The 15,657-nt window shown below is 42.3% G+C and overlaps 1 protein-coding gene and 1 long non-coding RNA gene across 2 annotated transcripts; one reads left to right on the plus strand and one right to left on the minus strand.

Annotated features, from left to right (window-relative positions):
- Positions 1-987: 987 nt before the first annotated feature.
- On the minus strand, positions 988-3,828 carry LOC129601198 (uncharacterized). Its single transcript, XR_008692196.1, has 4 exons — positions 3,543-3,828; positions 2,720-2,928; positions 2,343-2,649; positions 988-2,022 (listed from the first exon to the last, which is right to left on the minus strand). It is a non-coding gene; the product is annotated as an uncharacterized LOC129601198 (long non-coding RNA).
- A 4,103-nt stretch (positions 3,829-7,931) lies between these two features.
- On the plus strand, positions 7,932-11,017 carry LOC129601200 (uncharacterized). The gene is made up of 2 exons (XM_055499942.1): positions 7,932-9,156; positions 10,178-11,017. Exons 1-2 carry the CDS (start codon positions 8,512-8,514, stop codon positions 10,553-10,555), a joined length of 1,023 nt encoding a protein of 340 aa, XP_055355917.1. The 5' UTR covers positions 7,932-8,511; the 3' UTR covers positions 10,556-11,017.
- The last annotated feature ends 4,640 nt before the right edge of the window (positions 11,018-15,657 follow it).

Here is a 15,657-nt window from a genome sequence, read left to right on the forward strand (position 1 = left end):
TGCAAGTTGCAACATACAGCATATGGATGACCCAACTTATGTTGTTATTGCTCATAATAATTACTAGTACACGCATTGTTATGTCACATCATTACAACAACATTGCACTTTTACGCAAATCCGCATTCAAATTTCAGCGTTCCGCTGGCATTTATGTACACAGTCTAAGTACATACTTATGTCGAATTCAACGTCACCTGCTCTCAAGCAAGCTAACCACAAAAAAAGTCTCATTCTACCATCTGTGTACTGCTGTTTCTCAGATTTCGGTCGCTCCAGATATTCGTATTTCGTTTGCACGTTTTGGTCAGGTGGTGATGAAGTTCCTGACAAACATATATAGATACCAGAAAATCAATAGTTTTCATGGTAAAAACTTCGCTCATAAATTTCAAAGCATGAAAACTTGAAAAAAGTGCCCATAAAGAAACCAAACAAAGAAAAGTAATTGGACCGGGTGCAATGCAGTTGGAGTCATTACTGCACCGGTAATACAGTGGAACCGCTCTTCCGCGTTTATAATTTTCAGAAATCTGAGATTCCAGCATTTCTGAATTTATTTACGACTGCAGACCAGTGAAAAACAAATCAGAAAGTATGTCGTGGCAGTTTGTCCGGTCATCAGCTATTCATGTAGCGGGCCACGAGGGGGTGGTGTAAGTGACCGGTGACCGAAATATTAAGCCGTACTCGTTTCATATATATATAATATTATATCGCTGATCCCCAGATAAAGTCTAACTGTCAGATTGGCACACTATCTGTATGTAGCTTGTCGGATGACATAATTGTGTAACATAGCATAATTGTGTAAAGGTCATGGTGAAATAAATCAGTTTAAGGGGATCCCTATGAGATGAAAGTGCTAACGACATTCCCGTTCCAATTAACTTGCTGCATTTTAAAATTCCGGACGAGACAGGATAGTTTTGCAAGTATAACTGTTGTAGCTAACTTATTCAATCGCCATTCGCTACGCAGCGGGGATACTCTTTTGTTTGATTTCCTGTGTTTTTGTTCTGCGCGTGCCCGCCGATGTGTCAGTGCATATTAAACTTGGTATTAACTTAATATATACCAGTTTCTGGTCAATACGTTATGTAGTTCAATGTACCAGTACATATGCTGATCGGTGCTGTCGATATGCCGTCCGCGGTGCACTGGGGAAACTATCCGGGACTTGCTTGCAAATATACCCATAAGAAATTGTGAAATACCGCGTAAAACTGTAATTATAACATTAGCGGCCTACTCATGGGTTCCCAGACCCCTGGAGAAAGAAGAAGCGGCGGGCAGCTAAATCGGAAAAAAACGCTAGGTTTCCGTAACGCCGGTTTGGCAGTGGCGTTGCAAGTGTTGAGGAGGTCTTCCAGTCACTGGACACCGTCGACCGTCAGCGCTGTCGTCGCACCTGTCAAATGTGGGAAACGATTCTCACATCGACTGAGTTGTGCCGCGATGTGCGTCTATCACGGCAGAAGGAGAGTTCTTCGCTGCCAGTGAAGTGGGACTGCAATTCCGCCATGTACGCCTCCATCCTCAAACACATGACCTCCGCCACCCGCACCATCTGCACACCATTCGCGACAACGAAACGTCATATTGACAGCTGGAGGATTTCGAATGGTGCCGATGAAGTGCTGGATGTGATTAAGCAGGTCTTGGACGACGCCGGCCTTTGCATCGACCGCTTGATCGTGTTCAGCTGGACGCGCACGCTTTTGTTTACTGGAAATTGGGCGTGTTTTTCATGGAGATCACCGCGCAAACATCCAGACTAGGGTCATGCTGTGATCGTTTCATTTTCAAGGATTTCTTCCTGACAGTAGTGGAGGTAACCAACCAAAATGTCCGCCGGACGTCCGGATTTTTCGGTCGGGTACCGACATATAAGAAGGAAACAACCTTAATGACGTTCCGTATTCTCACACCGGGACCTGTCGATGAGGCGCAGATTGTCGATTTGTTCGAGCAGCATCTGAAGTGGGCGGTGCCACCGTTGGACGAGAAACGCATTGCCATCTGCAAGGCCAATGTCATCAACAGCGAGGAGAATGATGAAGGTAGCTACTAGTACTGGGAGATAGTAGTCTTTTCGCAACACGGTTTTCATCACTTTTATCAAATTTTGAAAGAATGTTTTTATTAAATTTGTAAATCAAGTTTACGAGTTAAAAGCCAATAGCAGTGACGATTTTGAAAAAAAGGTGTATCTTGTTAGTCCTAAGTCCTTTCACCGGAAAAAAAGGGCAAGAAGAGCTTGAAGGAAAGATTTCCATTCGCTACGTACTACGAGATAACAGTGCTTTCCAGGGCGGAAATAGCCGGCAGTTGTACTGTACCTAATGTTCTCTGCAGATTCTAGAAGACTACCAGTCCAGCAATCCGCGTCCATCAGCCCAGTATCGCAAACGCCAGTGGGGGATGGACAGTCTAGCCGATGTCGACGTGGGCAAACTGAACCGTTTCTGCTTGTGCGCCTTGTGGCGCGCCATGCAGGACTGGGATGAAGCGTCCGCGGAAAACAGTGTCCAAGATGGGGAATCTGACGACTTCAAGTTTTAACACCGAATCTAGCAACTCTCATTCCGATGTAGAATGGTACTGGCGCAGCTGGCGCGAAGTTATGCGACACCCCCATCAACAAAGCTAAAGACGGGCCTGATCACAGCATTATACTTCATGGCCTTCAGGCTCTCGTAATGCCCTCTTGACTTACCTGAGCGCCGAATGCTTCTGCCACCACCACTTGCCAGTCGTAGCCATTCTCGCTGCGTTTCAGGTTGTTTTGGATTTCACCAGCAATCTGTCCCCGCGCCGTGGATCTAGAGCTGTAGGCATTACACCAAGAGGTCACAATGGAATCTGTGGCAACGAATCTGGTGCTGGGCATGTCTGTCCAGCTCCAGTCGACGGTTGTAGTATGTCCTATGTCAAAATAACACGATTTCCTGTCTTTCTTGGCGTAATTCACTCCAATGCGAAACTAACTCATCCGCCGCGTCCCTTGCTTTGCATGTACGCGATTTTCAACAGTAATACGAGTACGTAATTAAGTTTGTGCGTGAAATAATAATTATTTATAATAATATAGTTGTTAATAATATAATAATATAGTTGAAATATAATAATATGATAACATATAATATTATAATATAGTTAATAATATAATAATATAGTTATAATAATACAGTTGAAATAATAATATACAGTAGTTGTTATTCTAGCATATTTGCCGATGTTTGCTTCGGAAGCTTACAAAAACGGACATTTTGTGGTGTAGGGTTGCCTTTTTACAGCGTCTTACCAAACGCAACTGTAAGCAGTGCAACTTTTACCGATAATGAAAATTATAGACGAAAATTTCGTATTACACCAGGCAAACCTTCCAGGGACTATGAAACAGCGAATTTCTCGAAATCACATATATAGAATCTGCGCATCTATCGCATGTATATTAAACTCAAGTCAATACCGAAAGTGCAGCAGAGGCTGATACGATCTTTTAAAAGCCATTAGAAAATTAATTAAGTTTTACTAACCTGCTGATTGCCCAACGATTAACGTAGCAAGGCACATAACGGCACAGAAGAACGATGCCATATTCATTTTTTAATGAAGCAGGAGGAATAGCAGTCCCGATGAAACAATAAGGAAGCTATTAGCGGCCACTTAAATTGTAATGCCTTTACTACTTAACATTAGTCAGCCACGACTGATTTAGAGCCAGCGACTTCGCAGTTTCCCTCGCGAATTCGTTAGCGACACTGGTACGCCCACAGTACACACACAAATTCCGAAAAGGAAACTGCTTTTATTCCTGGTTAATTACTGGATGGCTGTACGATGCACGATAGCTGCCAAACAAGGTGTGACAAGATTGCAAATGGTTCGGTACGTAAATAAGGGTTAATTTCCATCGTATATGTGGAGATAAAATGCTATTGACGCAATATCCGTACCAAGTGCCCATATGTTGCGTCTGTACATAGCAAACAGGCACAAAGGTCATAACCTGTTTTTACTAGCAGCCAAAACAGCCTATTGCACGACCTTTCCGGATCATCATCAGAGATTATTTTGTCTGATTTGCCCTGCCCATTACACGGTAGCTATTTCCTATTTTTTTGCCTACAGGCTCGCGTGGGCAAACCTTGTGCTAAAGGATCTGCAGATGTGGCGGCGATTGCCGCCGGTTGGTACTTTTGCGTCATGCGGCATGAAGCATGCTGTACGAGTTTGTCCCGTAATTTCTAAATTCTAACGTAAGGTACAGATTGCGAGTGTTTATTTTATCATATAGGGGACAAACAAGTCTGCTCGGCCCGGTTCCCTGTACTGCTGCCGTCACCCGCCTGGAGTGTGACGTTACGGCAGTACATACGGTTAAATCAGGCGCGGTACATAAGCACCATGTATAGCCACAACGTAAAACACCAGCCGGCTGACATCAGAAGTACAAGGGACTGGTTCGGCTAGACTCATTTTCCCCCTATACTCTGTACTTCACGTTAAATACTACTAAGCGCATGTACAACGCCTGCTATGGCGTGTTGGATAAGTTTTGTCAAAGCTCTGGTATTCTGTGACAATAAGAGAGAAAGAGAAACGGATAATATTAGATGAAGTTTCTGCTGCGGACCTTTGTGAGCTTTCTGACTTCAAGACCAGTAAAGATGTACGCATTGTTTGTAACACATGGAAATGATGCAAACCATACGATTATACCGTACTACATAAAGGTATAACAGTGTTATTTGTAAAGGGCACCAGTTATAATTCATAGAATGATGATCATTGTGCTACAGTTTCCAAATAAGCCTATTTGTCAGGTTGGCACACCAGGTTTTCGGGTGAAATATCTATAATTGCGCAAAGTTCGTGATGAAATAAATCCGGTTAACGTATAATTTCTATGGCCGTTAATATATTTTTACTCGGTATTCCACTCTAATTCTTACAATGTGTATTGCAGTTCTCTAATGTGTATTGCAATTACTGTACATAGTTATTCGCCGGATAATTTCTTCAGTGTACAGCGAACGGTATACAGTATTGACGTAACAGATGTACCGGTACATTCTATACAAGAAACTGATAGGCATCAGTTAAATATCACGTTTAATATACAATGACAAACCGGTTAACATGTGCTTAGATCACAAAACCGGAATTTAATATATTAATGTATATCCATATTGTGCATGGTAACGAATTTGCGGCTGAATAAGCTGGCCACAACAGTTAAGTTTAAAAATAATCCTGCTTCATCGAGAATGCGGAACAGGGAATCGGTGTTTGGTGTCGTTACCAGGTTACGGTGAAATTCTACCCCAGATGGTATACCAGATGCCATTGCAGACCGCTTGATACCTGGTTCCGCTAGAATATGTAACCTGCAGAAAAACAGTGCGCAAGTGGTTAATAACGACAGAATTACGGTTATTAATTGGCATAATGCGTTACGTAAATTCCCTCGGCACCCGATGAACAACCGGGACATACTAGTGCATAAGAAGATAGACGGGCTCATGTCGACGTGTTAGTACCATACTTCGCTTTGCTCTTTTCAAAGAAATTTTAGTGATTTGTTAATGATTATGACTTGTGAGGCAATGGAATTGAGAATTTGCGTTTATTCACACCGGCGCGAAACACGTTGGTCGTCGATATCTGATTACTGAAGAGTATCCTAGAATTTTAAATGATTCAACTACGTACTACAGTGTAGTGCATTTCATACCGTACAAAAGTGGTGCCAACTGCCAAGTGCGGGATTTGGACCATAAGGGAGAATGAAAGTTTTCGTGCATGCACACAAATTTGGTTTCATGTGCCGGGCCACTTCCTTTGAGTACTAACCGATATTTTACAGAGGTTTATACGATTTAGTCAAACAAGTGTACGCTTTCTTCACGATTTCCGCGGTATTCAAATTGTATAATATTTTTATATTTTAATTCAAATTTTCTACTTGGAATTACTTTTATTGTCTGAAATGCTTTAAGATTTAGTTCAAGCAAATGCAGCTCGAATAGCGGACATGCTGTTTCGACTTGGGCTCGGTTCTGGAACAAATATCTTTGGTATCCAGCCTCCTTTATACTGGATCGTGTTCGACGAAAACGCCATTTCTTTATATACGAGTACTTATCCGTACATAACAATCTAAATTTTAGTTAATTTTTAATAAATTATATGATTCCAGTGTTTCTAGTTATTTCAGTATATAAAAAATTTTATTAGTTAGGCGGAGTTTTATGTGTAATCGGGAAAGTTAGCAAGTGTCTGGACACTGTTATTCCGTAAAGGAATATTAAGGGAAAATTAATGACCCGGTACATGGTATATACCAAATTCGTATACAGACATGCGCAAAAACTTTCCCTTTTGCGCGCTCCCAAACACTTTTTTGCTTTGTTCTGTGACATTCTGAAGCCAGATGATTTGCATAGATAAGCGTGAAAACCGTTTATGCGCGCAACATCCAGTGCGGGAGTTTTGACGGCAAGGAAATCAAAAAAACCTTTAACGCATTCAGATGCACTGAAGGTCTATTTTGGTGATTAATCTCCTTCAACTCTTTACTTAAACGCACATATGCATGAAAAAAGATTTTACACTGATCCACGCTGCTAAGCATTTTGTTCCATTTTCTAATGAATTTTGAAAATTTATTGAAATACGAAAAAAATGGCGTAAACTCGGATCGGTGTAAAAGCGTACTTACGTGCAGTTACTGTATGTGCAAAATATGAGCCATAATAAGACCTTTGGTACACCTGAATGCATTTACACTTGTTGGAAAATTCTTATAGCCATAATCCTTCCGGACCGGATTTTGCGCATGAAACTGATTTTAAACCTATGTTCTCCAAGCAAATTAAATCATCTAACTGAAAATCATTTCACCGCCCTGCCTAGCTGCCGGTCGCCGTACTGCGTTATGGATGGTTGCGCCATTATCGACGATTAAAATGTCTATAATTAGAGCTTCGTACAGAGTACATATAACTGATACAAGCAACTGAATCTGTTCATGGATGTTTTAATTGTTAGTCATAAAAAATGTATAGTGGACGAGAGTAATTTCCAGCCCGCCAATGCGCAGTTACAGTATTTTCCCATCATTGCTCTTTATCAGCCGGTATCTGGCTGCACACAACAGGAAGAACTTCCGCACAACAGAGCCGGCAATTACGCCGAATTTACGTCACCTGTTCCCATAAGCAGATTACCATAAAAAAGTGCCATCCTAGTGTCTGTACAGGCATACATACTGTTGTGGAAATATAACGACGTGTTGTGTAACAACACGCTCGTGTCAGGATCAACATGACACTTATTGAATAATACGTGTATATACCGGGTGAACGCTGCGTATTCCTCGGACGCCAATCAACCCCGATTCGATCATTTTACCGGGAAGAAACAAAAACACTCGCGCCGCACAGGGACCGCTCCTAATCGTCCCGCCGCTGTTGTGTACGAGCCACGCACAACTTTTATATGCCAATCACGGCCGGTGTATCCAGTTCACGTAGCAAACTTATTTGGCGAAAGAGGATCACTTCCGCTTTCACCAGCCGCATCCAGGGATGGGATACACTGTACCTCGGTTACACCGCTACGCAGAACCATAAATTATATATACGTCGTACGTATAAATTATATATACGTCGTACGGAGCTGTTTTTGCTCGGCTGTTGTTCGTGTATTAGACATTTTGCCGGCTTTCAACATGGGACATTGTGGGTTCGGTGGCGAGCTGATTATAAGGGGCGAAAGTAAACGCGTTCCACCGTTCCCCTGTACTGCTGCCGTCACCCGCCTGGAGTGTGACATTACGGCAATACATATGGTTAAATCTGGGGCGGTACCTAAGCGCCATGTTCAGGCACAACGTCAGACTCCAGCTGGGTGACGGCAGCAGTACAGGGGAACGGTGGAAGATGCCTGCTTTTGCCCCCTCTATACCGGATGACAACACTGGCCAAGCGGACGCCGAATACACAACGCTGCGCAGATCATGTTAATTTCTTTTAACGAGGTTGACGTGAAATGCTGCTTGCCTGGGATTTTCTCGAGCATACTAGTATGCGCGTTGCCGGTTTTTAAGCGTGGATACATTGCAGATTCGGTGGCGAGTATTTACCCAGGATACCGCGCGCGGTACTGACCAGTGATCGCATCAGCAGCAACGGCGTTAACGTTACATACATGTATCCGCGCTAGTTATAAATACGAGTATTTGCTCGGCTCCTCATCGTGCAATTGGCGCATTGCCGGCTTTCAACTTCGATACGTCGTAGATTCGAATGCGGCTGTATTGATTTAGGATATCGGCACTGGCCATTGACCACAGGTCCACAGCCATATCGGCTACTTATCTATGTCGCCATCCGCCATGAATTATTAATTCCTCTCCGACGCTTCATCGTGGTATAGCCTCCGGTGCCGGCTTTCAACGTGGGCACGTTGTTGATTCGGTAGCGAGTAGATGCACGCAACATGAACGCCACAGACCACACCAACACCACCGTTAACCTCACCCCCGACTGGAACTGGTCGGCCATCAACTCCCTCTCCTGCTGCATCTTCTCCCTGCTCCTCAATCTCCTCCTCCTCCTCAGCTTCCTGCCGCGCTCCCACACCTGGCTGGCCTTCGACGTGTACCTCACCAACCTCCTTTTATCCAACGTGGTTTTCTGCGCCCTCACCGGGCCCTTCGATTTCTCCTCCAAACTCTACCCGGACGCCAAGTGGGTCCTCAGCCGGGCCAGCTGCACGGTGTATCTGTACGGGATCTGGGTGTTATCCCTGGTGCAGATGAGCACACACCTCTTGATCGCCGGCAACCGGGTGTGGGCGCTGTGGCGGCCGCTGTCCTTCCGGCGACGGCACAACTTCACCACGGCGTTTCTGTGTTGTGGCGTCACCTGGGCGCTGGCGCACGTGGTCGCCCTGCCGGGGGTTGTGATGGACGCGCTGTTTTATCGAAAGCCGGAAGCGGAGTACGGGTGTTGGACGGATGTGACCGGGATTCCAGGACAGAGGGCGTGGCTGGTGCTGGTGCAGCTGCTGAGTGTAATTTGCCTGTTTGGAGTGTTGGGTGCGTTTCCGCTGATCTGGATCAAGCAGAGTCAGCGAAACAAGGTGGGTACTAAAGTAATTAATAAAGTAATAGCTTGGACAACTGAACAATTATAATGAAGCAAAATAAAATATTGGAAAGATTACACAAAGAATAAGTATTAATTTATTAAAAACTTAAGAAAAGATCCTTTTTTTCTAGGTAGAATCGGAATTTCAAACGTTTAACATCTTCAGCGATTAAACCAAATTATTTCGCAACAAAACAAGTGTTGTACATTATGGCTTATACATTAAGAAACTGATAAAATTTACACCGAGTCAATAAAATACAACGGAATAATTGTCCCAAATAGCAATATAGTTAATTTAATTTCTTTGAGTTTTACAGGAAAAATATTCGCGAAACCAATTTCAAAAATTCATTTTTTCCAAGCGTACGTTTTGATTCGATTTTGGTTTACAAAGTAGTTCCATTTCAGGAATGGCTAACCTTTAGTAAAAATGTAGAGCGAATCTATTATAGAGCTAATCTTTAGCAAAAATGTGTTTGATAAATAGTAATGTTAAAAAATTATTATCCGGGAATAAATTTGATCGTTTGCATTTGGCAATTAATAATTATATATACATATACGTATATATATATATATATATATATATATATATAATAATTATATAGGCAGAAAATATAATAATCGCATTAATAATCATATTAGATATAATACAATATAAAATATAATAATCATATCAGAATATAATATACCTAGATTTATAAGTACCCTTAAGCACGTGCATTGGTCACTTGTTCATAAATTATTCAGTTTTATTAACCACTTATCCATTATAACGAAATTAAGTATTCAGATTTATGAATCACTTGTCCCTGGTATCGGAAATACGTATTCCGATTTGTTAATCATGTTTTTGGCAAGTGCCAATAATTCACTGAACTGTCGTAAAGCGTACGGTGATTAGGTAATCAATAAAAATTATTAATAACAAAGAAACGCAAACCCGGACACGTTACTCCATAGTAAAGAGTGATTTAACCGATGATGATTAATTTATCTGTGATACGTAGATTGGATTGTGCTGCCGACTGGTATCCGGACAAATCCAACCGACGCCGCTCTCCTCACACAACGTGAAGAATCCCTCCATCGCGAATATTGCATCCGTGTCGCAAGCGATTAGCCACTCCCATCGCCCGGCATCTTCAACCGAAGCGCAATCATTCCTCCTTTTAACCGCGTTGACATTGAGCGTGCTGGTGTTCTGGACGCCGAGCGTTATCTACTTCTTCCTACAGCCCTTCACTAACTACACGAATCCCGACATTGAGTTCGTCATTAATTTAATGTTCTTCTACCAGCCGGTGGTCGATCCGCTGCTCTTTGCGCTGACACTGCGCACCCTGCGCCACAACATCCGCCACATGCTGCGCTGTGCAAAAAATTAACCGATTAATCTAATTACGCCCGGTGTAACCGGATACGTGGATGTTATTATCGGGAAGAGGAGGAAAAAAGTAGCGCTGTTAATTCACTTACCGGCATCGAAATAGACGGAAATCCTCGGGGATTCGGCTATACCAAGTGTAAATTTAGCGGATGAAGGTGTGGTTTATTTCATAAATTTACGAGAATCCGGCATCGACACTTCCTCATTATCAGCGGCGCGGCAGTCGTTTTTATGTTTTCTTACGTTTTCTTATGTTTTCTTATAAGCGGCTTTCCTGTCTCAAGAAAATTTCCCAAAAAAGCCGTCTCTTTTAGTTTGGTAAATGCTAAAACTGCGAATTACTCTATTCCTATCGAAGAATTTGTGATGCGTGTCAATAATTTTTCTTGCCAATAAACGAGCGTTAATGTACTTGCCAAATTGTGTGCAAACGTGGACGCGCAGTTTTTATGTACATCAGTACATGTACCGTAATTATCGAATTTGCGGCTCCCCCCGCAATAAGAGCCCCCCCCCTGAAATAAGCCCCCTCCCCGATCCCGTTTGAAAAATAATGCCACCCCCGAAATTACGCCCCCTCCCCGAAATAAGCCCCCCTCCGCCATGACCTTCGAACTATTTGCACCCCAGGGCCACAAATTCGATAATTACGGTATATGTTTTATGTGCATTATGAGTGTTCTACATACATACCGTCGTATACCGAACGGTGGATTACTGTGTTATTAAAGATAGGACTAAACAAAAGATCATACTTAGTACTTACCACTATAAAATACAAGCATATAGAGTACTTACTACTTACCAAAAATCTCAAAACCCTCACACCAAATCCGGAGAAGAAATGTCAGTAATAAAACCGAATTCTGACGCATGGTGCATAAACATTCGATTTTTTCTCAGATTTCTTAAATTATTACATGTTTGTTTTAGGTTTTTTCATGCCATTTTTTCGTTTACTTGAGATTGTTTTGCGCTCTTAGATGTTTTTAATTTGTAACATTTCTTAGCTTTCCGACGAGGGTCATTGACGAAGTATTAGTTAGTAAGGTTTTAAACATTATGGCAGACTTCTTGGAAACAAATTCCGCTGCGGAATTTAGTGCGGGTGTCGATCACCGATACTGTTATAGGCTGGACGGCCCTGGTTATAAAAAAACCATAGAAAAACAAAGCCTTTATTGCATCTTTGTGTCCCTACTACATTATACGTTGAAATATGCAGGCACGCATGCCAACTGTATGAAAACTTACGGTTGCGAGTATATACTGATCTAAAATAACTGGGCGTGGGAGGGTAGGCGATCGCGCTGGGGTCTATGCATAAAACCAAAAACCCACTTAAAATAACTAGATATTAACAGTTTAATCTTTAAAGTTATTTGGAAATTAATTGGAAATAATCTGGACCAAGATTTCGCTCCTCTCCGTATAACTCAGTGGTGCCAGTTTTATACAGATTCGCTGTTATAATGACAAACGTGCTCGTCTTATCAAGAATAATCAGCAAATCGCTGTCGATGTACAGTACAGTGTTTCGGAGCGAAAGAGCGATGCACAATTTTCGACAGATGGCACTTATTAAACAAAAACATTATTCTGTATTATAATTTTGTATGCAGAAGATCCCAAACGATCATTGAACTAAGTGAAACAGGTCTTGTAATTTCACTACTAACAGCAGAATCAGGAGAGCGTTGGCCAACGGCGACCCGGTCGGTAAGCTGATGGGCTCTGGTTACATAAATGCTCGGTGAACATGTAAAAAGCACCTCAGAGCACCGAATATATTGTATATTGACGAACATCTGAAAATATAACGCGAACATCAGGCCAAAAACAAGGACACAAACCATTATGCTTAATAGATATTATTCTGTACCAGCAGCTTTTTGTTTCAGGTGGTGCGACGCTCCCCGCTGGGGCACTCAGGCTTCGTAGTGCCGACACTTATGCGAAGTTCCGCGCACCGTGATGTAGCCTAAAAAAATTGACAAAAATCACCTCCGGTTTAATCGCGAGAATAATATTCATATTCAGCTGATATAATATGATAATCAATTCGCTGATGGTACAGAGTATACGGTATGCGTACCGGGGATTTCGGTTTTGATGCAGAACGACGTGAAGTCGTAATTGTCGTCCACAGGAGCACAATCTTGCGCGTAAGTGCTGTCCGTGTTATCGGGACTGCATCCGCTCTGTACCGTGGTGCGCACGTAGCAGCGAAAGGTGCTGATTGGACAAAAAAAAAGAAGGTTGAAGTACAGTAACGTGAGGATCATTAGCGCCGGTTTATAATCCGCACACCATGATAAATGCACGCCCGTTTTGTAAACAGGTGACCCTTATTAGCAAAAACTGATGACCCAGTTAGATCCAAACTTAAGTGATGACTTGAGCAGTTACAACATTATAAAAGCGCGCCACGCCACACTGATTGGGAAATCAAAAAATAATTTTCAAATAACGTATGTTAATGACGTATAATTAACTAATTTTCCATACGTTTTACTGATTTTAGCAATATTACTTTTGTAATTATTTATTGCCGCACCGCTGATACATACTTCCATTCGACAATGGAACAGGACAATGCAGCAGAGGGATGGATCAAAATGTGAGCGACAAACCCAAAGCCATAAAACAGCGGGGAACAAAAATATTGACATGCTATGCGGAAGTCGCACCGCGACAACCGCACAGATGACCAAACCTACTCAATCGGTAGAGTGGGAATGGGCTCTGGACTCCGTAAGTGGTACACCAACTACCTGCTTCCGCTAGGTAAAAGCGGAATGCCGGGCCAAACGAAAGTTACCGAAACCGAAACACTCGGAAACTTCCCACATGTTTAATCACCAAACTGAACGAACGATGCAAACAGAACAGAACAGAACATGAACTTCCTTCTAACCTAAAGTCACACCGACCTTTCAGCTAGAAACAAGCTCACAGATTTAGTTGAAGAGTTAGAAACTCCAGACTCATTTTAACAAGAAGCGCTGATAGAATTAGTGATCATATCGCTCAGATAGTAACAGCAAGTCGTACGTAACCTAACAGACAATAGGGAATTTTAGATTTCACATGGTTCAGGCTCCGTCCACTAGAAACTACTGCGTCACATAAACAGTACGTTACCAGATTGAATAGCGTTTAAAATGCTTGTACGGATGCACACTTGCAGTAACGTACAGCTGAAAAATAAATCGAGTCGAGAGTGCCCAGAGCGTGACCAACCTGCTCTCGGGGAGGCGGTTAGAGCACATAAAAAAGATCCACAGGCAGCATGCGCTGGCTTGTGCCTCAGCCATACGGCTGAGCCGTTGCACAGATCCACGCAAGGCAGATAGTTTTTACGCGTCAGCCAACGACGTTAGGTTACGGCGCCTTACGTCGCGAACGGACGTAAATCGACCCGTAACGCCAACTTCTACCCGCAAGTCGAACTGGACGGAACTTGTTTTGTGAAATCTAAAATTCGCTAATGCGTACGTCACCGTACGTACGTATGTAATACGCGCAGTCTACGCATAGCGTATTACTATCTCACTCGCCAGCATTGCCACTTTGAATGCATTACTTAGTATTTTACAGGTTCGGAATGCGCATATAATGGTTTCGGTGTAATATGTCTTTCCTCGTGGCTCGGGGCTACAAATCCGCTAATTGGTGGAATAATTTCAGAATTCAACCGATCATTCCAATGCCGGTGGTAATGGGTCAAGCCTATCGAATGCGGATTTAAGCCGTTACATGAAGATAGCCATCCAGCGGCGTTATCTCGGCTAGCATGGCTTGTCTTGTAGCCGTCGGATGAAAGTCTCCAACAGAGATCGTTTGAGGAGGAACCAGGATCGATTCAACGGGAGCGACAGACACCCTCGGACGTCCATCTCTTGATAATATTGATGGCTCGCACTATCAGTATGAGGTTCATCGCCACGGAAAGCGCGCCAAAGACGATGGCCCAAGGCCCGCCAGCATTGAAGACACAACCGAAATCCAAATACTGGTGCCAGGTTATGGCGAGTGCGCCATGAATAACCATGCCCACCGCTAACAAGATGCTAATAGCCATACAGACGATGTAGGTTTTGAGAAATCATAGGCCGGCACTAACGTGTTGGTCGGAGAAGGTTTGTCGAGAACCTGCCTTCTGAGCAAAAACACGGCCACAGATTCCAACGACACTGGTGAGGACGAGCCACGCTGCATGGACAGTAGCTGTCAGTCGGATGTCTCCTCCCGCCACTAAATTTAAGTAAAGGTGACCACTCCGTACACACCCTTTCACTACCTTTTACTCCGTACACAACCTTTTTGCGCTACCTTTCATTCCGTGCACAACCTTTTATTTTTTCCCTGCAAAGTTATTTCTGGAACTGCGTTTTTTCGTTAACAGCTGTTATTGCTGCATATTTGATATTCAAAGCATCACCGGCAGTTACAAAATCGAATTCCCGTGACAAACTAATTCTAGGCGCCCGTGTGCAAAATGAGGACTAGAATCCACACTTATTTAATCATAATCTTTGCTTTCTGAGCTTGACAAAGTGCAAGAAAATACCCCAGATTACCATAAGTACTACACATACCAGTTATCAAAGCGCTTAAAAGGACTTCTAGCAGTAAACTTTATTTTAGACAGCAGCGTAGACTTTTTACTGATCGTGGGGCTGTATCTGAATAATTGTATTCCAACATACATGGAATTATATATATAGAATTATATATATATATATATATATATATATATATATATATATATATATATATATATATATATATATATATATATATATATATATATATATATATATATATATATATATATATATATATATATATATATATATATATATATATATATATATATATAAACTTCAGCGTATCTGACCGCTACTCAGTTAACCTTCACAGTCACAAGTACGGCAACAATAAAAAAACTTTATAAGAAGAATCCATTTTTATTTAGAAAAATGCAGATCTGTTTTGAGATAATTTTAGAAATCATTTGTTCGCGGTAATGGCATATCATAGGACGTACCCCAATTCGTCATTGCGTCAGCACTGCTAAATATTCCCAGGAACAAG

Source organism: Paramacrobiotus metropolitanus, unplaced genomic scaffold (genome assembly GCF_019649055.1).
Source record: "Paramacrobiotus metropolitanus isolate TYO unplaced genomic scaffold, Prichtersi_v1.0 Parri_scaffold0000218, whole genome shotgun sequence".
Taxonomy (NCBI): Eukaryota; Metazoa; Tardigrada; class Eutardigrada; order Parachela; family Macrobiotidae; genus Paramacrobiotus; species Paramacrobiotus metropolitanus.

What these genes read in the sequence shown, in the direction of transcription:
- LOC129601200 (XM_055499942.1), top strand. Translation starts at nt 8,512, where the DNA reads ATGAACGCCACAGACCACACCAACACCACCGTTAACCTCACCCCCGAC. An exon ending in AGCAGAGTCAGCGAAACAAG is followed by an intron (nt 9,157 to 10,177) that starts GTGGGTACTAAA and finishes TGTGATACGTAG; the next exon opens with ATTGGATTGTGCTGCCGACT.